We start from the raw sequence: 23,710 nt of genomic DNA, 5'->3' as shown, positions 1-23,710 counted from the left end.
CTGATACAGGACTGTGGGGAGTGAGAGGGGCCGTGGGATCAGTGTGGGGACTGATACAGGACTCTGGGGAGTGAGGAGGAAGGGGGATCAGTGTGGGGACTGATACAGGACAGTGGGGAGTGAGGGGGGAACGGGGATCAGTGTGGGAACTGATACAGGACGGTGGGGAGTGAGAGGGGAACGGGGATCAGTGTGGGGACTGATACAGGACTGTGGGGAGTGAGAGGGGCCATGGGATCAGTGTGGGGGCTGATACAGGACTGTGGGGAGTGAGGGGGAAGGGGGATCAGTGTGGGGACTGATACAGGACTGTGGGGAGTGAGAGGGGCCGTGGGATCAGTGTGGGGACTGATACAGGACTGTGGGGAGTGAGGGGGAAGGGGGATCAGTGTGGGGACTGATTCAGGACTGTGGGGAGTGAGAGGGGAAGGGGGATCAGTGTGGGGGCTGATACAGGACTGTGGGCAGTGAGGGGGAAGGGGGATCAGTGTGGGGGCTGATACAGGACTGTGGGGAGTGAGGGAGAAGGGGGATCAGTGTGGGGACTGATACAGGACTGTGGGGAATGAGGGGGAAGGGGGATCAGTGTGGGGACTGATACAGGACTGTGGGGAGTGAGGGGGATGGGGGATCAGTGTGGGGACTGATACAGGACTGTGGGGAGTGAGGGGGGCAGGGGGATCAGTGTGGGGACTGATACAGGACTGTGGGGAGTGAGGGAGGAACGGGGATCAGTGTGGGGACTGATACAGGACTGTGGGGAGTGAGGGGGGAACGGGGATCAGTGTGGGAACTGATACAGGACTGTGGGGAGTGAGAGGGGAAGGGGGATCAGTGTGGGGGCTGATACAGGACTGTGGGGAGTTGAGGGGGAAGGGGGATCAGTGTGGGGACTGATACAGGACCGTGGGGAGTGAGGGGGAAGGGGGATCACTGTGGGGGCTGATACAGGACTGTGGGGAGTGAGAGGTAGGGGGATCAGTGTGGGGACTGACACAGTACTGTGGGGAGTGAGGGGGAAGGGGGATCAGTGTGGGGACTGATACAGGACTGTGGGGAGTGAGGGGGGCAGGGGGATCAGTGTGGGGACTGATACAGGACTGTGGGGAGTGAGGGGGGCAGGGGGATCAGTGTGGGGACTGATACAGGACTGTGGGGAGTGAGGGGGAAGGGGGATCAGTGTGGGGACTGATCCAAGACTGTGGGGAGTGAGGGGGGCAGGGGGATCAGTGTGGGGACTGATACTGGACTGTGGGGAGTGAGGGGGGCAGGGGGATCAGTGTGGGGACTGATACAGGACTGTGGGGAGTGAGGGGGAAGGGGGATCAGTGTGGGGACTGATACAGGATTGTGGGGAGTGAGGGGGGCAGGGGGATCAGTGTGGGGACTGATACAGGACTGTGGGGAGTGACGGGGGCAGGGGGATCAGTGTGGGGGCTGATACAGGACTGTGGGGAGTGAGGGGGGAACGGGGATCAGTGTGGGAACTGATACAGGACTGTGGGGAGTGAGGGCGAAGGGGGATCAGTGTGGGGACTGATACCGGACTGTGGGGAGTGAGGGGGAAGGGGGATCAGTGTGGGGACTGATACAGGACTGTGGGGAGTGAGGGGGAAGGGGGATCAGTGTGGGGACTGATACAGGACTGTGGGGAGTGAGGGGGGCAGGGGGATCAGTGTGGGGACTGATACAGGACTGTGGGGAGTGAGGGGGGCAGGGGGATCAGTGTGGGGACTGATACAGGACTGTGGGGAGTGAGGGGGAAGGGGGATCAGTGTGGGGACTGATCCAGGACTGTGGGGAGTGAGGGGGGCAGGGGGATCAGTGTGGGGACTGATACTGGACTGTGGGGAGTGAGGGGGAAGGGGGATCAGTGTGGGGACTGATCCAAGACTGTGGGGAGTGAGGGGGGCAGGGGGATCAGTGTGGGGACTGATACTGGACTGTGGGGAGTGAGGGGGGCAGGGGGATCAGTGTGGGGACTGATACAGGACTGTGGGGAGTGAGGGGGAAGGGGGATCAGTGTGGGGACTGATACAGGATTGTGGGGAGTGAGGGGGGCAGGGGGATCAGTGTGGGGACTGATACAGGACTGTGGGGAGTGACGGGGGCAGGGGGATCAGTGTGGGGGCTGATACAGGACTGTGGGGAGTGAGGGGGGAACGGGGATCAGTGTGGGAACTGATACAGGACTGTGGGGAGTGAGGGCGAAGGGGGATCAGTGTGGGGACTGATACCGGACTGTGGGGAGTGAGGGGGAAGGGGGATCAGTGTGGGGACTGATACAGGACTGTGGGGAGTGAGGGGGAAGGGGGATCAGTGTGGGGACTGATACAGGACTGTGGGGAGTGAGGGGGGCAGTGGGATCAGTGTGGGGACTGATACAGGACTGTGGGGAGTGAGGGGGGCAGGGGGATCAGTGTGGGGACTGATACAGGACTGTGGGGAGTGAGGGGGAAGGGGGATCAGTGTGGGGACTGATCCAGGACTGTGGGGAGTGAGGGGGGCAGGGTGATCAGTGTGGGGACTGATACAGGACTGTGGGGAGTGAGGGGGGCAGGGGGATCAGTGTGGGGACTGATACAGGACTGTGGGGAGTGAGGGGGAAGGGGGATCAGTGTGGGGACTGATACAGGGCTGTGGGGAGTGAGGGGGGCAGGGGGATCGGTGTGGGGACTGATACAGGACTGTGGGGAGTGAGGGGTGCAGGAGGATCAGTGTGGGGGCTGATACAGGACTGTGGGGAGTGAGGGGGGAACGGGGATCAGTGTGGGAACTGATACAGGACTGTGGGGAGTGAGGGCGAAGGGGGATCAGTGTGGGGACTGATACCAGACTGTGGGGAGTGAGGGGGAAGGGGGATCAGTGTGGGGACTGATACAGGACTGTGGGGAGTGAAGGCGAAGGGGGATCAGTGTGGGGACTGATAGAGGACTGTGGGGAGTGAGGGGGAAGGGGGATCAGTGTGGGGACTGATACAGGACTGTGGGGAGTGAGAGGGGCAGTGGGATCAGTGTGGGGACTGATACAGGACTGTGGGGAGTGAGAGGGGCCGTGGGATCAGTGTGGGGACTGATACAGTACTGTGGGGAGTGAGGGGGAAGGGGGATCAGTGTGGGGGCTGATACAGGGCTGTGGGGAGTGAGGGGGGAAAGGGGATCAGTGTGGGGTCTGATACAGGACTGTGGGGAGTGAGAGGGGCTGTGGGATCAGTGTGGGGACTGATACAGGACTGTGGGGAGTGAGAGGGGCCGTGGGATCAGTGTGGGGACTGATACAGGACAGTGGGGAGTGAGGGGGGAACGGGGATCAGTGTGGGAACTGATACAGGACGGTGGGGAGTGAGAGGGGAATGGGGATCAGTGTGGGGACTGATACAGGACTGTGGGGAGTGAGAGGGGCCATGGGATCAGTGTGGGGACTGATACAGGACTGTGGGGAGTGAGGGGGAAGGGGGATCAGTGTGGGGACTGATACAGGACTGTGGGGAGTGAGGGGGGCAGGGGGATCAGTGTGGGGACTGATACAGGACTGTGGGGAGTGAGGGGGGAACGGGGATCAGTGTGGGGAATGATACAGGACTGTGGGGAGTGAGGGGGGAACGGGGATCAGTGTGGGAACTGATACAGGACTGTGGGGAGTGAGAGGAGAAGGGGGATCAGTGTGGGGGCTGATACAGGACTGTGGGGAGTGAGGGGGAAGGGGGATCAGTGTGGGGGCTGATACAGGACTGTGGGGAGTGAGGGGGAAGGGGGATCAGTGTGGGGACTGATACAGGACTGTGGGGAGTGAGAGGGGCCGTGGGATCAGTGTGGGGACTGATACAGGACTGTGGGGAGTGAGGGGGAAGGGGGATCAGTGTGGGGACTGATACAGGACTGTGGGGAGTGAGGGGGGCAGGGGGATCAGTGTGGGGACTGATACAGGACTGTGGGGAGTGAGGGGGGAACGGGGATCAGTGTGGGGACTGATACAGGACTGTGGGGATTGAGGGGGGCAGGGGGATCAGTGTGGGGACTGATACAGGACTGTGGGGAGTGAGGGGGGGACGGGGATCAGTGTGGGAACTGATACAGGACTGTGGGGAGTGAGAGGGGAAGGGGGATCAGTGTGGGGGCTTATACAGGACTGTGGGGAGTGAGGGGGAAGGGGGATCAGTGTGGGGGCTGATACAGGACTGTGGGGAGTGAGGGGGAAGGGGGATCAGTGTGGGGGCTGATACAGGACTGTGGCGAGTGAGGGGGAAGGAGGATCAGTGTGGGGACTGATACAGGACTGTGGGGAGTGAGAGGGAAGGGGGATCAGTGTGGGGACTGATACAGGACTGTGGGGAGTGAGGGGGAAGGGGGATCAGTGTGGGGACTGATACAGGACTGTGGGGAGTGAGAGGGGAAGGGGGATCAGTGTGGGGGCTGATACAGGACTGTGGGCAGTGAGGGGGAAGGGGGATCAGTGTGGGGGCTGATACAGGACTGTGGGGAGTGAGGGGGAAGGGGGATCAGTGTGGGGACTGATACAGGACTCTGGGGAGTGAGAGGGGCCGTGGGATCAGTGTGGGGACTGATACAGGACTGTAGGGAGTGAGGGGGAAGGGGGATCAGTGTGGGGACTGATACAGGACTGTGGGGAGTGAGGGGGAAGGGGGATCAGTGTGGGGACTGATACAGGACTGTGGGGAGTGAGGGCGAAGGGGGATCAGTGTGGGGACTGATACAGGACTGTGGGGAGTGAGGGGGGAACGGGGATCAGTGTGGGAACTGATACAGGACTGTGGGGAGTGAGAGGGGCCGTGGGATCAGTGTGGGGACTGATACAGGACTGTGGGGAGTGAGGGGGAAGGGGGATCAGAGTGGGGGCTGATACAGGACTGTGGGGAGTGAGGGGGAAGGGGGATCAGTGTGGGGACTGATACAGGACTCTGGGGAGTGAGGGGGGCCGTGGGATCAGTGTGGGGATTGATACAGGACTGTGGGGAGTGAGGGGGAAGGGGGATCTGTGTGGGGACTGATACAGGACTGTGGGGAGTGAGGGGGAAGGGGGATCAATGTGGGGACTAATACAGGACTGTGGGGAGTGAGGGGGGCAGGGGGATCAGTGTGGGGACTGATACAGGACTGTGGGGAGTGAGGGGGGAACGGGGATCAGTGTGGGGACTGATACAGGACTGTGGGGAGTGAGGGGGAAGGGGGATCAGTGTGGGGACTGATACAGGACTGTGGGGAGTGAGGGGGGCAGGGGGATCGGTGTGGGGACTGATACACGACTGTGGGGAGTGAGTGGGGCAGGAGGATCAGTGTGGGGGCTGATACAGGACTGTGGGGAGTGAGGGGGGAACGGGGATCAGTGTGGGAACTGATACAGGACTGTGGGGAGTGAGGGCGAAGGGGGATCAGTGTGGGGACTGATACCGGACTGTGGGGAGTGAGGGGGAAGGGGGATCAGTGTGGGGACTGATACAGGACTGTGGGGAGTGAGGGCGAAGGGGGATCAGTGTGGGGACTGATACAGGACTGTGGGGAGTGAGGGGGAAGGGGGATCAGTGTGGGGACTGATACAGGACTGTGGGGAGTGAGAGGGGCAGTGGGATCAATGTGGGGACTGATACAGGACTGTGGGGAGTGAGAGGGGCCGTGGGATCAGTGTGGGGACTGATACAGGACTGTGGGGAGTGAGGGGGAAGGGGGATCAGTGTGGGGTCTGATACAGGACTGTGGGGAGTGAAGGGGGAACGGGGATCAGTGTGGGGTCTGATACAGGACTGTGGGGAGAGAGAGGGGCAGTGGGATCAGTGTGGGGACTGATACAGGACTGTGGGGAGTGAGGGGGAAGGGGGATCAGTGTGGGGACTGATACAGGACTCTGGGGAGTGAGGGGGGAGTGGGATCAGTCTGGGACTGATACAGGACTGTGGGGAGTGAGAGGGGAAGGGGGATCAGTGTGGGGACTGATACAGGACTGTGGGGAATTAGGGGGAAGGGGGATCAGTGTGGGGTCTGATACAGGACTGTGGGGAGTGAGAGGGGCAGTGGGATCAGTGTGGGGACTGATACAGGACTGTGGGGAGTGAGAGGGGCCGTGGGATCAGTGTGGGGACTGATACAGGACTGTGGGGAGTGAGGGGGAAGGGGGATCAGTGTGGGGACTGATACAGGATTGTGGGGAGTGAGGGGGCAGGGGGATCAGTGTGGGGACTGATACAGGACTGTGGGGAGTGAGGGGGCAGTGGGATCAGTGTGAGAATGATACAGGACTGTGGGGAGTGAGAGGGGAAGGGGGATCAGAGTGGGGACTGATGCAGGACTGTGGGGAGTGAGGGGGAACGGGGATCAGTGTGGGGACTGATACAGGAATGTGGGGAGTGAGAGGGGCAGTGGGATCAGTGTGGGGACTGATACAGGACTGTGGGGAGTGAGAGGGGCCGTGGGATCAGTGTGGGGACTGATACAGGACTGTGGGGAGTGAGGGGGAAGTGGGATCAGTGTGGGGACTGATACAGGACTGTGGGGAGAGAGAGGGGCAGTGGGATCAGTGTGGGGACTGATACAGGACTGTGGGGGCGAGACGGGCAGTGGGATCTGTGTCGGGGCTGATACAGGACTGTGTGGAGTGAGGGGGAAGGGGGATCAGTGTGGGGACTGATAAAGGACTGTGGGGAGTGAGGGCGAAGGGGAATCATTGTGGGGGCTGATACAGGACTGTTGTGAGAGAGAGGGGCAGTGGGATCAGTGTGGGGACTGATACCGGACTGTGGGGGCGAGACGGGCAGTGGGATCAGTATCGGGGCTGATACAGGACTGTGTGGAGTGAGGGGGAAGGGGGATCAGTGTGGGGACTGATACAGGACTGTGGGGAGTGAGGGCGAAGGGGGATCATTGTGGGGGCTGATACAGGACTGTGGGGAGAGAGAGGGGCAGTGGGATCAGTGTGGGGACTGATACAGGACTGTGGGGAGAGACAGGGGCAGTGGGATCAGTGTGGGGACTGATACAGGACTGTGGGGAGTGAGAGGGGTAGTGGGATCAGTGTGGGGACTGATACAGGACTGTGGGGACAGAGAGGGCAGTGGGATCAGTGTGGGGACTGACACTGGACTGTGGGGAGAGAGAGGGGCAGTGGGATCAGTGTGGGGACTGATACAGGACTGTGGGGGCGAGACGGGCAGTGGGATCAGTGTCGGGGCTGATACAGGACTGGGTGGAGTGAGGGGGAAGGGGGATCAGTGTGGGTACTGATACAGGACTGTGGGGAGTGAGGGCGAAGGGGGATCATTGTGGGGGCTGATACAGGACTGTGGGGAGAGAGAGGGGCAGTGGGATCAGTGTGGGGACTGATACTGGACTGTGGGGAGAGAGAGGGGCAGTGGGATCAGTGTGCGGACTGATACAGGACTCTGGGGAGTGAGGGGGCAGTGGGATCAGTCTGGGACTGATACAGGACTGTGGGGAGTGAGAGGGGAAGGGGGATCAGTGTGGTGACTGATACAGGACTGTGGGGAGTGAGGGGGAAGGGGGATCAGTGTGGGGTCTGATACAGGACTGTGGGGAGTGAGACGGGCAGTGGGATCAGTGTGGGGACTGAGACAGGACTGTGGGGAGTGAGAGGGGCCGTGGGATCAGTGTGGGGACTGATACAGGTCTGTGGGGAGTGAGGGGGAAGTGGTATCAGTGTGGGGACTGATACAGGACTGTGGGGAGAGAGAGGGGCAGTGGGATCAGTGTGGGGACTGATACAGGACTGTGGGGGAGAGACGGGCAGTGGGATCAGTGTGGGGACTGATACTGGACTGTGGGGAGTGAGGGGGAAGGGGGATCAGTGTGGGGACTGATACAGGGCTGTGGGGAGTGAGGGGGAATGGGGATCAGTGTAGGGGCTGATACAGGACTGTCGGGAGTGAGGGGGAAGGGGGATCAGTGTGGGGTCTGATACAGGACTGTGGGGAGTGAGGGCGAAGGGGGATCAGTGTGGGGACTGATACAGGACTGTGGGGAGTGAGGGGGAAGGGGGATCAGTGTGGGGACTGATAGAGGACTGTGGGGAGTGAGGGGGCAGTGGGATCAGTGTGGGACTGATACAGGACTGTGGGGAGTGAGGGGGCAGTGGGATCAGTGTGGGGACTGATACAGGACTGTTGGGAGTGAGGGGGAAGGGGTATCTGTGTGGGGGCTGATACAGGACTGTGGGGAGTAAGGGGGGAAGGGGGATCAGTGTGGGGACTGATACAGGACTGTGGGGAGTGAGAGGGAAGGGGGATAAGTGTGGGGACTGATACAGGACTGTGGGGAGTGAGGGGGCAGTGGGATCAGTGTGGGTACTGATACTGGACTGTGGGGAGTGAGGGGGAAGGGGGATCAGTGTGGGGACTGATACAGGACTGTGGGGAGTGAGGGCGAAGGGGGATCAGTGTGGGGACAGATACAGGACTGTGGGGAGTGAGGGGGAAGGGGGATCAGTGTGGGGACTGATACAGGACTGTGGGGAGTGAGAGGGGCCGTGGGATCAGTGTGGGGACTGATACAGGACTGTGGGGAGTGAGGGGGAAGGGGGATCAGTGTGGGGACTGATACAGGACTGTGGGGAGTGAGGGGGAAGGGGGATCAGTGTGGGGACTGATACAGGACTGTGGGGAGTGAGGGGGGCAGTGGGATCAGTGTGGGGACTGATACAGGACTGTGGGGAGTGAGGGGGGCAGGGGGATCAGTGTGGGGACTGATACAGTACTGTGGGGAGTGAGGGGGAAGGGGAATCAGTGTGGGGGCTGATACAGGACTGTGGGGAGTGAGGGGGGAACGGGTATCAGTGTGGGGTCTGATACAGGACTGTGGGGAGTGAGAGGGGCTGTGGGATCAGTGTGCGGACTGATACAGGACTGTGGGGAGTGAGAGGGGCCGTGGGATCAGTGTGGGGACTGATACAGGACTCTGGGGAGTGAGGAGGAAGGGGGATCAGTGTGGGGACTGATACAGGACAGTGGGGAGTGAGGGGGGAACGGGGATCAGTGTGGGAACTGATACAGGACGGTGGGGAGTGAGAGGGGAACGGGGATCAGTGTGGGGACTGATACAGGACTGTGGGGAGTGAGAGGGGCCATGGGATCAGTGTGGGGGCTGATACAGGACTGTGGGGAGTGAGGGGGAAGGGGGATCAGTGTGGGGACTGATACAGGACTGTGGGGAGTGAGAGGGGCCGTGGGATCAGTGTGGGGACTGATACAGGACTGTGGGGAGTGAGGGGGAAGGGGGATCAGTGTGGGGACTGATACAGGACTGTGGGGAGTGAGAGGGAAGGGGGATCAGTGTGGGGACTGATACAGGACTGTGGGGAGTGAGGGGGAAGGGGGATCAGTGTGGGGACTGATACAGGACTGTGGGGAGTGAGAGGGGAAGGGGGATCAGTGTGGGGGCTGATACAGGACTGTGGGCAGTGAGGGGGAAAGGGGATCAGTGTGGGGGCTGATACAGGACTGTGGGGAGTGAGGGGGAAGGGGGATCAGTGTGGGGACTGATACAGTACTGTGGGGAATGAGGGGGAAGGGGGATCAGTGTGGGGACTGATACAGGACTGTGGGGAGTGAGGGGGAAGGGGGATCAGTGTGGGGACTGATACAGGACTGTGGGGAGTGAGGGGGGCAGGGGGATCAGTGTGGGGACTGATACAGGACTGTGGGGAGTGAGGGAGGAACGGGGATCAGTGTGGGGACTGATACAGGACTGTGGGGAGTGAGGGGGGAACGGGGATCAGTGTGGGAACTGATACAGGACTGTGGGGAGTGAGAGGGGAAGGGGGATCAGTGTGGGGGCTGATACAGGACTGTGGGGAGTTGAGGGGGAAGGGGGATCAGTGTGGGGGCTGATACAGGACCGTGGGGAGTGAGGGGGAAGGGGGATCACTGTGGGGGCTGATACAGGACTGTGGGGAGTGAGAGGTAGGGGGATCAGTGTGGGGACTGACACAGTACTGTGGGGAGTGAGGGGGAAGGGGGATCAGTGTGGGGACTGATACAGGACTGTGGGGAGTGAGGGGGGCAGGGGGATCAGTGTGGGGACTGATACAGGACTGTGGGGAGTGAGGGGGGCAGGGGGATCAGTGTGGGGACTGATACAGGACTGTGGGGAGTGAGGGGGAAGGGGGATCAGTGTGGGGACTGATCCAAGACTGTGGGGAGTGAGGGGGGCAGGGGGATCAGTGTGGGGACTGATACTGGACTGTGGGGAGTGAGGGGGGCAGGGGGATCAGTGTGGGGACTGATACAGGACTGTGGGGAGTGAGGGGGAAGGGGGATCAGTGTGGGGACTGATACAGGATTGTGGGGAGTGAGGGGGGCAGGGGGATCAGTGTGGGGACTGATACAGGACTGTGGGGAGTGACGGGGGCAGGGGGATCAGTGTGGGGGCTGATACAGGACTGTGGGGAGTGAGGGGGAACGGGGATCAGTGTGGGAACTGATACAGGACTGTGGGGAGTGAGGGCGAAGGGGGATCAGTGTGGGGACTGATACCGGACTGTGGGGAGTGAGGGGGAAGGGGGATCAGTGTGGGGACTGATACAGGACTGTGGGGAGTGAGGGGGAAGGGGGATCAGTGTGGGGACTGATACAGGACTGTGGGGAGTGAGGGGGGCAGTGGGATCAGTGTGGGGACTGATACAGGACTGTGGGGAGTGAGGGGGGCAGGGGGATCAGTGTGGGGACTGATACAGGACTGTGGGGAGTGAGGGGGAAGGGGGATCAGTGTGGGGACTGATCCAGGACTGTGGGGAGTGAGGGGGGCAGGGTGATCAGTGTGGGGACTGATACAGGACTGTGGGGAGTGAGGGGGGCAGGGGGATCAGTGTGGGGACTGATACAGGACTGTGGGGAGTGAGGGGGAAGGGGGATCAGTGTGGGGACTGATACAGGGCTGTGGGGAGTGAGGGGGGCAGGGGGATCGGTGTGGGGACTGATACAGGACTGTGGGGAGTGAGGGGTGCAGGAGGATCAGTGTGGGGGCTGATACAGGACTGTGGGGAGTGAGGGGGGAACGGGGATCAGTGTGGGAACTGATACAGGACTGTGGGGAGTGAGGGCGAAGGGGGATCAGTGTGGGGACTGATACCAGACTGTGGGGAGTGAGGGGGAAGGGGGATCAGTGTGGGGACTGATACAGGACTGTGGGGAGTGAAGGCGAAGGGGGATCAGTGTGGGGACTGATAGAGGACTGTGGGGAGTGAGGGGGAAGGGGGATCAGTGTGGGGACTGATACAGGACTGTGGGGAGTGAGAGGGGCAGTGGGATCAGTGTGGGGACTGATACAGGACTGTGGGGAGTGAGAGGGGCCGTGGGATCAGTGTGGGGACTGATACAGTACTGTGGGGAGTGAGGGGGAAGGGGGATCAGTGTGGGGGCTGATACAGGACTGTGGGGAGTGAGGGGGGAACGGGGATCAGTGTGGGGTCTGATACAGGACTGTGGGGAGTGAGAGGGGCTGTGGGATCAGTGTTGGGACTGATACAGGACTGTGGGGAGTGAGAGGGGCCGTGGGATCAGTGTGGGGACTGATACAGGACAGTGGGGAGTGAGGGGGGAATGGGGATCAGTGTGGGAACTGATACAGGACGGTGGGGAGTGAGAGGGGAACGGGGATCAGTGTGGGGACTGATACAGGACTGTGGGGAGTGAGAGGGGCCATGGGATCAGTGTGGGGACTGATACAGGACTGTGGGGAGTGAGGTGGAAGGGGGATCAGTGTGGGGACTGATACAGGACTGTGGGGAGTGAGGGGGGCAGGGGGATCAGTGTGGGGACTGATACAGGACTGTGGGGAGTGAGGGGGGAACGGGGATCAGTGTGGGGAATGATACAGGACTGTGGGGAGTGAGGGGGGAACGGGGATCAGTGTGGGCACTGATACAGGACTGTGGGGAGTGAGAGGGGAAGGGGGATCAGTGTGGGGGCTGATACAGGACTGTGGGGAGTGAGGGGGAAGGGGGATCAGTGTGGGGGCTGATACAGGACTGTGGGGAGTGAGGGGGAAGGGGGATCAGTGTGGGGACTGATACAGGACTGTGGGGAGTGGGAGGGGCCGTGGGATCAGTGTGGGGACTGATACAGGACTGTGGGGAGTGAGGGGGAAGGGGGATCAGTGTGGGGACTGATACAGGACTGTGGGGAGTGAGGGGGGCAGGGGGATCAGTGTGGGGACTGATACAGGACTGTGGGGAGTGAGGGGGGAACGGGGATCAGTGTGGGGACTGATACAGGACTGTGGGGATTGAGGGGGGCAGGGGGATCAGTGTGGGGACTGATACAGGACTGTGGGGAGTGAGGGGGGAACGGGGATCAGTGTGGGAACTGATACAGGACTGTGGGGAGTGAGAGGGGAAGGGGGATCAGTGTGGGGGCTTATACAGGACTGTGGGGAGTGAGGGGGAAGGGGGATCAGTGTGGGGGCTGATACAGGACTGTGGGGAGTGAGGGGGAAGGGGGATCAGTGTGGGGGCTGATACAGGACTGTGGGGAGTGAGGGGGAAGGAGGATCAGTGTGGGGACTGATACAGGACTGTGGGGAGTGAGAGGGAAGGGGGATCAGTGTGGGGACTGATACAGGACTGTGGGGAGTGAGGGGGAAGGGGGATCAGTGTGGGGACTGATACAGGACTGTGGGGAGTGAGAGGGGAAGGGGGATCAGTGTGGGGGCTGATACAGGACTGTGGGCAGTGAGGGGGAAGGGGGATCAGTGTGGAGGCTGATACAGGACTGTGGGGAGTGAGGGGGAAGGGGGATCAGTGTGGGGACTGATACAGGACTCTGGGGAGTGAGAGGGGCCGTGGGATCAGTGTGGGGACTGATACAGGACTGTGGGGAGTGAGGGGGAAGGGGGATCAGTGTGGGGACTGATACAGGACTGTGGGGAGTGAGGGGGAGGGGGATCAGTGTGGGGACTGATACAGGACTGTGGGGAGTGAGGGGGGCAGGGGGATCAGTGTGGGGACTGATACAGGACCGTGGGGAGTGAGGGGGGAACGGGGATCAGTGTGGGGACTGATACAGGACTGTGGGGAGTGAGGGGGGAACGGGGATCAGTGTGGGAACTGATACAGGACTGTGGGGAGTGAGAGGGGAAGGGGGATCAGTGTAGGGGCTGATACAGGACTGTGGGGAGTGAGGGGGAAGTGGGATCAGTGTGGGGTCTGATACAGGACCGTGGGGAGTGAGGGGGAAGGGGGATCAGTGTGGGGGCTGATACAGGACTGTGGGGAGTGAGAGGTAGGGGGATCAGTGTGGGGACTGATACAGTACTGTGGGGAGTGAGGGGGAAGGGGGATCAGTGTGGGGACTGATACAGGACTGTGGGGAGTGAGGGGGGCAGGGGGATCAGTGTGGGGACTGATGCAGGACTGTGGGGAGTGAGGGGGGCAGGGGGATCAGTGTGGGGACTGATACAGGACTGTGGGGAGTGAGGGGGAAGGGGGATCAGTGTGGGGACTGATCCAGGACTGTGGGGAGTGAGGGGGGCAGGGGGATCAGTGTGGGGACTGATACAGGACTGTGGGGAGTGAGGGGGGCAGGGGGATCAGTGTGGGGACTGATACAGGACTGTGGGGAGTGAGGGGGAAGGGGGATCAGTGTGGGGACTGATACAGGATTGTGGGGAGTGAGGGGGGCAGGGGGATCAGTGTGGGGACTGATACAGGACTGTGGGGAGTGACGGGGGCAGAGGGATCAGTGTGGGGGCTGATACAGGACTGTGGGGATTGAGGGGGGAACGGGGATCAGTGTGGGAACTGATACAGGACTGTGGGGAGTGAGGGCGAAGGGGGATCAGTGTGGCGACTGATACCGGACTGTGGGGAGTGAGGGGGAAGGGGGATCAGTGTGGGGACTGATACAGGACTGTGGGGAGTGAGGGGGAAGGGGGATCAGTGTGGGGACTGATACAGGACTGTGGGGAGTGAGGGGGGCAGGGGGATCAGTGTGGGGACTGATACAGGACTGTGGGGAGTGAGGGGGCAGGGGGATCAGTGTGGGGACTGATACAGGACTGTGGGGAGTGAGGGGGAAGGGGGATCAGTGTGGGGACTGATCCAGGACTGTGGGGAGTGAGGGGGGCAGGGTGATCAGTGTGGGGACTGATACAGGACTGTGGGGAGTGAGGGGGGCAGGGGGATCAGTGTGGGGACTGATACAGGACTGTGGGGAGTGAGGGGGAAGGGGGATCAGTGTGGGGACTGATACAGGACTGTGGGGAGTGAGGGGGGCAGGGGGATCGGTGTGGGGATTGATACAGGACTGTGGGGAGTGAGGGGTGCAGGAGGATCAGTGTGGGGGCTGATACAGGACTGTGGGGAGTGAGGGGGGAACGGGGATCAGTGTGGGAACTGATACAGGACTGTGGGGAGTGAGGGCGAAGGGGGATCAGTGTGGGGACTGATACCGGACTGTGGGGAGTGAGGGGGAAGGGGGATCAGTGTGGGGACTGATACAGGACTGTGGGGAGTGAGGGCGAAGGGGGATCAGTGTGGGGACTGATACAGGACTGTGGGGAGTGAGGGGGAAGGGGGATCAGTGTGGGGACTGATACAGGACTGTGGGGAGTGAGAGGGGCAGTGGGATCAGTGTGGGGACTGATACAGGACTGTGGGGAGTGAGAGGGGCCGTGGGATCAGTGTGGGGACTGATACAGTACTGTGGGGAGTGAGGGGGAAGGGGGATCAGTGTGGGGGCTGATACAGGACTGTGGGGAGTGAGGGGGGAACGGGGATCAGTGTGGGGTCTGATACAGGACTGTGGGGAGTGAGAGGGGCTGTGGGATCAGTGTGGGGACTCATACAGGACTGTGGGGAGTGAGAGGGGCCGTGGGATCAGTGTGGGGACTGATACAGGACTCTGGGGAGTGAGGGGGAAGGGGGATCAGTGTGGGGACTGATACAGGACAGTGGGGAGTGAGGGGGGAACGGGGATCAGTGTGGGAACTGATACAGGACGGTGGGGAGTGAGAGGGGAACGGGGATCAGTGTGGCGACTGATACAGGACTGTGGGGAGTGAGAGGTGCAGGAGGATCAGTGTGGGGACTGATACAGGACTGTGGGGAGTGAGGGGGAAGGGGGATCAATGTGGGGACTGATACAGGACTGTGGGGAGTGAGGGGGGAACGGGGATCAGTGTGGGAACCGATACAGGACTGTGGGGTGTGAGAGGGGCCGTGGGATCAGTTTGGGGACTGATACAGGACTGTGGGGAGTGAGACGGGCCGTCGGATCAGTGTGGGGACTGATACAGGACTGTGGGGAGTGAGGGGGGAACGGGGATCAGTGTGGGGACTGATACAGGACTGTGGGGAGTGAGAGGGGCCGTGGAATCAGTGTGGGGACTGATACAGGACTGTGGGGAGTGAGGGGGAAGGGGGATCAGTGTGGGGACTGATACAGGACTCTGGGGAGTGAGAGGGGCCGTGGGATCAGTGTGGGGACTGATACAGGACTGTGGGGAGTGAGGGGGAAGGGGGATCAGTGTTGGGACTGATACAGGACTGTGGGGAGTGAGGGGGAAGGGGGATCAGTGTGGGGACTGATACAGGACTGTGGGGAGTGAGAGGGGAAGGGGGATCAGTGTGGGGACTGATACAGGACTGTGGTGAGTGAGAGGGGAAGGGGGATCAGTGTGGGGGCTGATACAGGACTGTGGGGAGTGAGGGGGAAGGGGGATCAGTGTGGGGACTGATACAGGACTGTGGGGAGTGAGGGGGAAGGGGGATCAGTGTGGGGACTGATACAGGACTGTGGGGAGTGAGAGGGGAAGGGGGATCAGTGTGGGGACTGATACAGGACTGTGGGGAGTGAGAGGGGAAGGGGGATCAGTGTGGGGGCTGATACAGGACTGTGGGGAGTGAGGGGGAAGGGGGATCAGTGTGGGGGCTGATACAGGACTGTGGGGAGTGAGGGGGAAGGGGGATCAGTGTGGGGACTGATACAGGACTCTGGGGAGTGAGAGGGGCCGTGGGATCAGTGTGGGGACTGATACAGGACTGTGGGGAGTGAGGGGGAAGGGGGATCAGTGTGGGGACTGATACAGGACTGTGGGGAGTGAGGGGGAAGGGGGATCAGTGTGGGGACTGATACAGGACTGTGGGGAGTGAGGGGGGCAGGGGGATCAGTGTGGGGACTGATACAGGACTGTGGGGAGTGAGGGGGGAACGGGGATCAGTGTGGGGACTGATACAGGACTGTGGGGAGTGAGGGGGGAACGGGGATCAGTGTGGGAACTGATACAGGACTGTGGGGAGTGAGAGGGGAAGGGGGATCAGTGTAGGGGCTGATACAGGACTGTGGGGAGTGAGGGGGAAGGGGGATCAGTGTGGGGGCTGATACAGGACCGTGGGGAGTGAGGGGGAAGGGGGATCAGTGTGGGGGCTGATACAGGACTGTGGGGAGTGAGAGGTAGGGGGATCAGTGTGGGGACTGATACAGTACTGTGGGGAGTGAGGGGGAAGGGGGATCAGTGTGGGGACTGATACAGGACTGTGGGGAGTGAGGGGGGCAGGGGGATCAGTGTGGGGACTGATGCAGGACTGTGGGGAGTGAGGGGGGCAGGGGGATCAGTGTGGGGACTGATACAGGACTGTGGGGAGTGAGGGGGAAGGGGGATCAGTGTGGGGACTGATCCAGGACTGTGGGGAGTGAGGGGGGCAGGGGGATCAGTGTGGGGACTGATACAGGACTGTGGGGAGTGAGGGGGGCAGGGGGATCAGTGTGGGGACTGATACAGGACTGTGGGGAGTGAGGGGGAAGGGGGATCAGTGTGGGGACTGATACAGGATTGTGGGGAGTGAGGGGGCAGGGGGATCAGTGTGGGGACTGATACAGGACTGTGGGGAGTGACGGGGGCAGGGGGATCAGTGTGGGGGCTGATACAGGACTGTGGGGATTGAGGGGGGAACGGGGATCAGTGTGGGAACTGATACAGGACTGTGGGGAGTGAGGGCGAAGGGAGATCAGTGTGGGGACTGATACCGGACTGTGGGCAGTGAGGGGGAAGGGGGATCAGTGTGGGGACTGATACAGGACTGTGGGGAGTGAGGGGGAAGGGGGATCAGTGTGGGGACTGATACAGGACTGTGGGGAGTGAGGGGGGCAGGGGGATCAGTGTGGGGACTGATACAGGACTGTGGGGAGTGAGGGGGGCAGGGGGATCAGTGTGGGGACTGATACAGGACTGTGGGGAGTGAGGGGGAAGGGGGATCAGTGTGGGGACTGATCCAGGACTGTGGGGAGTGAGGGGGGCAGGGTGATCAGTGTGGGGACTGATACAGGACTGTGGGGAGTGAGGGGGGCAGGGGGATCAGTGTGGGGACTGATACAGGACTGTGGGGAGTGAGGGGGAAGGGGGATCAGTGTGGGGACTGATACAGGACTGTGGGGAGTGAGGGGGGCAGGGGGATCGGTGTGGGGACTGATACAGGACTGTGGGGAGTGAGGGGTGCAGGAGGATCAGTGTGGGGGCTGATACAGGACTGTGGGGAGTGAGGGGGAACGGGGATCAGTGTGGGAACTGATACAGGACTGTGGGGAGTGAGGGCGAAGGGGGATCAGTGTGGGGACTGATACCGGACTGTGGGGAGTGAGGGGGAAGGGGGATCAGTGTGGGGACTGATACAGGACTGTGGGGAGTGAGGGCGAAGGGGGATCAGTGTGGGGGACTGATACAGGACTGTGGGGAGTGAGGGGGAAGGGGGATCAGTGTGGGGACTGATACAGGACTGTGGGGAGTGAGAGGGGCAGTGGATTCAGTGTGGGGACTGATACAGGACTGTGGGGAGTGAGAGGGGCCGTGGGATCAGTGTGGGGACTGATACAGTACTGTGGGGAGTGAGGGGGAAGGGGGATCAGTGTGGGGGCTGATACAGGACTGTGGGGAGTGAGGGGGGAACGGGGATCAGTGTGGGGTCTGATACAGGACTGTGGGGAGTGAGAGGGGCTGTGGGATCAGTGTGGGGACTGATACAGGACTGTGGGGAGTGAGAGGGGCCGTGGGATCAGTGTGGGGACTGATACAGGACTCTGGGGAGTGAGGGGGAAGGGGGATCAGTGTGGGGACTGATACAGGACAGTGGGGAGTGAGGGGGGAACGGGGATCAGTGTGGGAACTGATACAGGACGGTGGGGAGTGAGAGGGGAACGGGGATCAGTGTGGCGACTGATACTGGACTGTGGGGAGTGAGAGGTGCAGGAGGATCAGTGTGGGGACTGATACAGGACTGTGGGGAGTGAGGGGGAAGGAGGATCAGTGTGGGGACTGATACAGGACTGTGGGGAGTGAGGGGGGAACGGGCATCAGTGTGGGAACCGATACAGGACTGTGGGGTGTGAGAGGGGCCGTGGGATCAGTTTGGGGACTGATACAGGACTGTGGGGAGTGAGACGGGCCGTGGGATCAGTGTGGGGACTGATACAGGACTGTGGGGAGTGAGGGGGGAACGGGGATCAGTGTGGGGACTGATACAGGACTGTGGGGAGTGAGAGGGGCCGTGGAATCAGTGTGGGGACTGATACAGGACTGTGGGGAGTGAGGGGGAAGGGGGATCAGTGTGGGGACTGATACAGGACTCTGGGGAGTGAGAGGGGCCGTGGGATCAGTGTGGGGACTGATACAGGACTGTGGGGAGTGAGGGGGAAGGGGGATCAGTGTTGGGACTGATACAGGACTGTGGGGAGTGAGGGGGAAGGGGGATCAGTGTGGGGACTGATACAGGACTGTGGGGAGTGAGAGGGGAAGGGGGATCAGTGTGGGGACTGATACAGGACTGTGGGGAGTGAGAGGGGAAGGGGGATCAGTGTGGGGGCTGATACAGGACTGTGGGGAGTGAGGGGGAAGGGGGATCAGTGTGGGGACTGATACAGGACTGTGGGGAGTGAGAGGGGAAGGGGGATCAGTGTGGGGGCTGATACAGGACTGTGGGGAGTGAGGGGGAAGGGGGATCAGTGTGGGGGCTGATACAGCACTGTGGGGAGTGAGGGGGAAGGGGGATCAGTGTGGGGACTGATACAGGACTGTGGGGAGTGAGAGGGGCCGTGGGATCAGTGTGGGGACTGATACAGGACTGTGGGGAGTGAGGGGGAAGGGGGATCAGTGTGGGGACTGATACAGGACTGTGGGGAGTGAGGGGGGCAGTAGGATCAGTGTGGGGACTGATACAGGACTGTGGGGAGTGAGGGGGGAACGGGGATCAGTGTGGGAACTGATACAGGACTGTGGGGAGTGAGAGGGGAAGGGGGATCAGTGTGGGGGCTGATACAGGACTGTGGGGAGTGAGGGGGAAGGGGGATCAGTGTGGGGGCTGATACAGGACTGTGGGGAGTGAGGGGGAAGGGGGATCAGTGTGGGGGCTGATACAGGACTGTGGGGAGTGAGGGGGAAGGGGGATCAGTGTGGGGACTGATACAGGACTGTGGGGAGTGAGAGGGGCCGTGGGATCAGTGTGGGGACTGATACAGGACTGTGGGGAGTGAGGGGGAAGGGGGATCAGTGTGGGGACTGATACAGGACTGTGGGAATGAAGGGGGCAGGGGGATCAGTGTGGGGACTGATACAGGACTGTGGGGAGTGAGGGGGGAACGGGATCAGTGTGGGGACTGATACAGGACTGTGGGGAGTGAGGGGGGCAGGGGGATCAGTGTGGGGACTGATACAGGACTGTGGGGAGTGAGGGGGGAACGGGGATCAGTGTGGGAACTGATACAGGACTGTGGGGAGTGAGAGGGGAAGGGGGATCAGTGTGGGGGCTGATACAGGACTGTGGGGAGTGAGGGGGAAGGGGGATCAGTGTGGGGGCTGATACAGGACTGTGGGGAGTGAGGGGGAAGGGGGATCAGTGTGGGGACTGATACAGGACTGTGGGGAGTGAGAGGGGCCGTGGGATCAGTGTGGGGACTGATACAGGACTGTGGGGAGTGAGGGGGAACGGGGATCAGTGTGGGGACTGATACAGGACTGTGGGGAGTGAGAGGAAGTGGGATGAGAGGGAGGGTGGAGCCAGACAGAAGACGGTACCAGAGGGAGGAGAAACCAGAGGGAAGCTGGAACCGATGGGGTGGTGGGGGCTGGATGGAGGCGGGAACGATAGGGAGGAGGGTAACTGAGGTAAAGGGGAACCAGAAGGAACCAAAGTGAGGGAGAGGTCAAGTGTGAGCTCGACCACTCAGCCGGAAATATCAGCCTGTCCCATTCACCCCGCTCCCTCCTTCCCAGAACACAGGGTACCGGAAGCGGCGGGCGGAGGGCGAGGTTGGCGGACTATCGGAAGTGGCGGGCGGAGGTAGAGGTTGGAGGAGCACCGGATGCGGCGTGCGGAGGGCCAGGTTGGCGGACTACCGGAAGCGGCGGGTGGAGGGAGAGGTTCGCGGAGCACCGGAAGCGGCGGGCGGAGGGCGAGGTTGGCGGACTACCGGAAGTGGCGGGCGGAGGGAGAGGTTGGAGTAGCACCGGATGCGGCGTGCGGAGGGCGAGGTTGGCGGACTACCGGAAGCGGCGGGCGGAGGGAGAGGTTCGAGGAGCACCGGAAGCGGCGGTCGGAGGTACAGGTGGAAGGACACCCGGAAGCTGCGGATGGAGTGCGAGGTTGGCGGCCTACCGGAAGTGGCGGGCAGATGGAGAGTTTGGAGGAGCACCGGAAGCGGCGTTCGGAGGGCTAGGTTGGCGGACTACCGTATGCGGCGTGCGGAGGGCGAGGTTGGCGGACTACCGGAAGCGGCGGGCGGAGGGAGAGGTTCGAAGAGCACCGGAAGCGGAGGGCGAGATTGGCGGACTACCGGGTGGCGGGCAGAGGGAGAGGTTGGAGGAGCACCTGAAGCGGCGTGCGGAGGGCGAAGTTGGCGGACTACCGGAAGTGGCGGGCAGAAGAAGAGGTTGGAGGAGCACCGGATGCGGCGTGCGGAGGGCGAGGTTGGCGGACTACCGGAAGCGGCGGGCGGAAGGAGAGGTTCGAGGAGCACCGGAAGCGGCGGGCGGAGGGAGAGTTTGGAGGACCACTGGTAGCGGCGGATGGAGGGCGAGGTTGGCGGACTACCGGAAGTGGCGGGCGGAGGGTGCGTTTGGAGGACCACCGGAAGTGGCGGGCGGAGGGTGCGGTTGGAGGACCACCGGAAGTGGCGGGCGGAGGGTGCGGTTGGAGGACCACCGGTAGTGGTGGCACCGACGGCATGGCGGCGGGATCGGTTAGCGCGGTACGCGGAGGCGGTTCCCGAGACAGGGAGGGGTGTTGTGGAGTGAGGGGGTTACCGAGCTGGGGAAATGTTACTGGGCCAGAGAGTGGGGGTGGGGGGTGTCGTGGTCCAGAGTGGGTTGCAGAGATGGCCGTGGGTTGGGGGCTGTCGTTGGCGAGTGTTGGCCAAGGGGTTGTGCTGAGCTGGTGGGTGTTGCCGGCCTCAGGTCCTGACTCGGGTTCTTTGCACTGACAGGGCCGATGGACCAACAAGGAGCGAGTGCTCATCTTCTCCTCGCGGGGAATCAGTTACCGCACCCGACACCTCATGCAAGACCTCCGCACCCTGATGCCGCATGCTAAACCAGGTACCCCTCCCCCCCCACCCCCCCTCCCCCCCCCACCCCCCCTCCCTCAACCTGTCTGGTCCTATTCCCTCCCCTTCCCTTTCCTTCTCCATCCATCTTCCTTTTCCATCATCCTCAGTGCCGGATCATTCACCATGTTTGTCCTTCCAAAATGGCTGGGTAGTGGGCCGAGCGGACCCACAGCGCAGTATCACAAACTGTTGTGGGTGCAGTACTCACCTAATGAACCCCACACGAGAGACACCGAGCGCCGAGGAACGTCACCTTGAGCCGCTGAGTCTCCTGCCGGAAGGCGTGGTACGCTCACAAGGCTAAATTTAAACCTGCCGGTCCCGTGGGTCGGCAACAATCTCATAGGGACGTCCCACCTTGTCCTGTGGAGCCTGGGATGTGCGGTATCTAAAAGAAGCTTGTCAACCCTGAATAAATCAGTCTTCAGTTGACTAGTCTGGTGTGTGTTTCTGTAACTTTAGTAGCTCTACCGTAGTAGCCACAACAACCTCACACTTGTCTGTATTAAATTCCATCTGCCCTATTGCTGTCCATGTTTCCAGCTGGTCCAGATCCCTCTGCAATCTTTGAAAACCTTCCTCACTGTCCAATCTTAATGTCATCTGCAAACTTGCTGATCCAATTTCCCATATTATCATTCAGTTCATTGATATTGCAATAGTCCCAGCACCGATTTCTGAGGCCTCCAGTCTGAGAACCCCTGCTTGCGCCCCACCTGCAGCAGCTGTTTGAATAAAGTGGTGTTTGAATAAAATGGTGCTGCTGGGATGAGGAGCCAGCTGATGTTGTGCGCTGCTGAGGCAACTCTCCCAAACTGTCCCTGTCCAGTAAGAATCTTTCTTCTTCTTCTAGTAAAGCTTTACTAAAATACCTAACATTACCTAATAATACCTAAAAGGCTTTATCTGTCAACTTGAGGGGGGGGTTAATAATGATTGGGGCGTGGTTAGCATCGCGGTCAGCGCAACCCCGTTACGATGCCAATGTCTGGGGTTCAAATTTAAATTTTGTAAGTGACTAGAATAACCAGATTTAAGTGATCTTTACATAATTCAATACTCCCATTCTGTACTGTCTTTTAAACGGTGTGTTCTTAATGCAGGTGTAATAGGCATGCTAAGGGCAAGTCTCGGGCAACCGGAAAATTCACATATCTGGCATCTGCGATTTCCATAGGTGCCAGATAATGGGAATTCCACTTTATGTGGTCATCTAGGAATAGCTGATGTGTAAAGGCAGCTGAGGCACCTTCACCTGGTGGGGGCTGTGGTCTTGGCAATGGTCACAGGTCTGTGGGACTAATGCAGTTCTCTCTCCTTACAGACACCAAGATGGATCGCAAGGACAAGCTGTTTGTAATTAATGAGGTGAGGCAGCAGAAAGGGGGAGGGAGAGATGGGGGTCAGTAGTGATGAATGCGCGACGGGGCTGTGTACCCCTGTTGGCGGCAGGTGACGGGACCACGTACCTCTCTTGTTGTGTGGGTTGTGTACCTGATGGAACTGTGTATTCACTGCAGGTGTGTGAAATGAAGAACTGCAATAAGTGTGTGTACTTTGAAGCCAAGAAGAAGCAGGACCTGTACATGTGGTGAGTGTGGGGTCAGGGGGTTAAGGGCGTGGAAGCAGGGAGGGGTGTGGGGTGGTGAGGGGCTGGTGCAGAGGTTTGTGCAGGTCTGGGGAGCTTGGGGTGTTTACGAGGAGGGGTGGAGGGCAAGAGACATGGTTTTCTTCTGGGGAAAATCTTACCTGACAAACCAACTGGAATTCTATCCTGACAAGCTTGCTGAATAGGGAGATGCAGTGGATGTAGTGTATGTGGATTTGAAGAATACATTTAAGAACATGTTGCATACAAACCTGCCCCTTCAGCCCTTCTAGTCTGTGCTGAACCATATTTTTTTGTCTCATCCAACTGACCTGCACCCAGTTCATTACTCTCCATACCCATCCACGTACCTGTCCGAATTCTTCTTAAATGTTAAAATTGAGCCCGCATTCACCACTTCAGCTGGCAGCTCGTTCCCCACCCCCACCCCTCTCTCTGTGAAGGCGTTCCCCACCCCCACCCCTCTCTCTGTGAAGGCGTTCCCCACCCCCACCCCTCTCTGTGCAGACGTAACAAACCCGCAGAATTACAGGAAACATACTGGTGTGGGC

At 60.8% G+C, this 23,710-nt stretch overlaps 1 protein-coding gene across 7 annotated transcripts in view; it reads left to right on the top strand.

Annotated features, from left to right (window-relative positions):
• bxdc2 (brix domain containing 2) overlaps positions 1-23,710 on the top strand; it is a 142,447-nt gene that overhangs the window by 111,265 nt on the left and 7,472 nt on the right. The window contains exons 1-4 of one of the 7 annotated variants that reach the window (XM_069884388.1): positions 20,130-20,329; positions 21,428-21,539; positions 22,875-22,918; positions 23,071-23,141. In XM_069884388.1, coding sequence (XP_069740489.1) covers positions 20,309-20,329; positions 21,428-21,539; positions 22,875-22,918; positions 23,071-23,141 — 248 coding nt within the window. In that variant the 5' untranslated portion in view covers positions 20,130-20,308. Of the gene's footprint in view, positions 1-20,129; positions 20,330-20,441; positions 20,589-20,616; positions 20,700-20,796; positions 20,913-20,996; positions 21,024-21,108; positions 21,194-21,427; positions 21,540-22,874; positions 22,919-23,070; positions 23,142-23,710 lie in introns of those variants that run through there. The other 6 variants (XM_069884354.1, XM_069884381.1, XM_069884394.1 and 3 more) reach the window with 6 other exon arrangements.

Source organism: Narcine bancroftii, chromosome 1 (assembly GCF_036971445.1).
Source record: "Narcine bancroftii isolate sNarBan1 chromosome 1, sNarBan1.hap1, whole genome shotgun sequence".
Taxonomy (NCBI): Eukaryota; Metazoa; Chordata; class Chondrichthyes; order Torpediniformes; family Narcinidae; genus Narcine; species Narcine bancroftii.
This window is presented reverse-complemented; position numbering and strand designations above follow the sequence as displayed.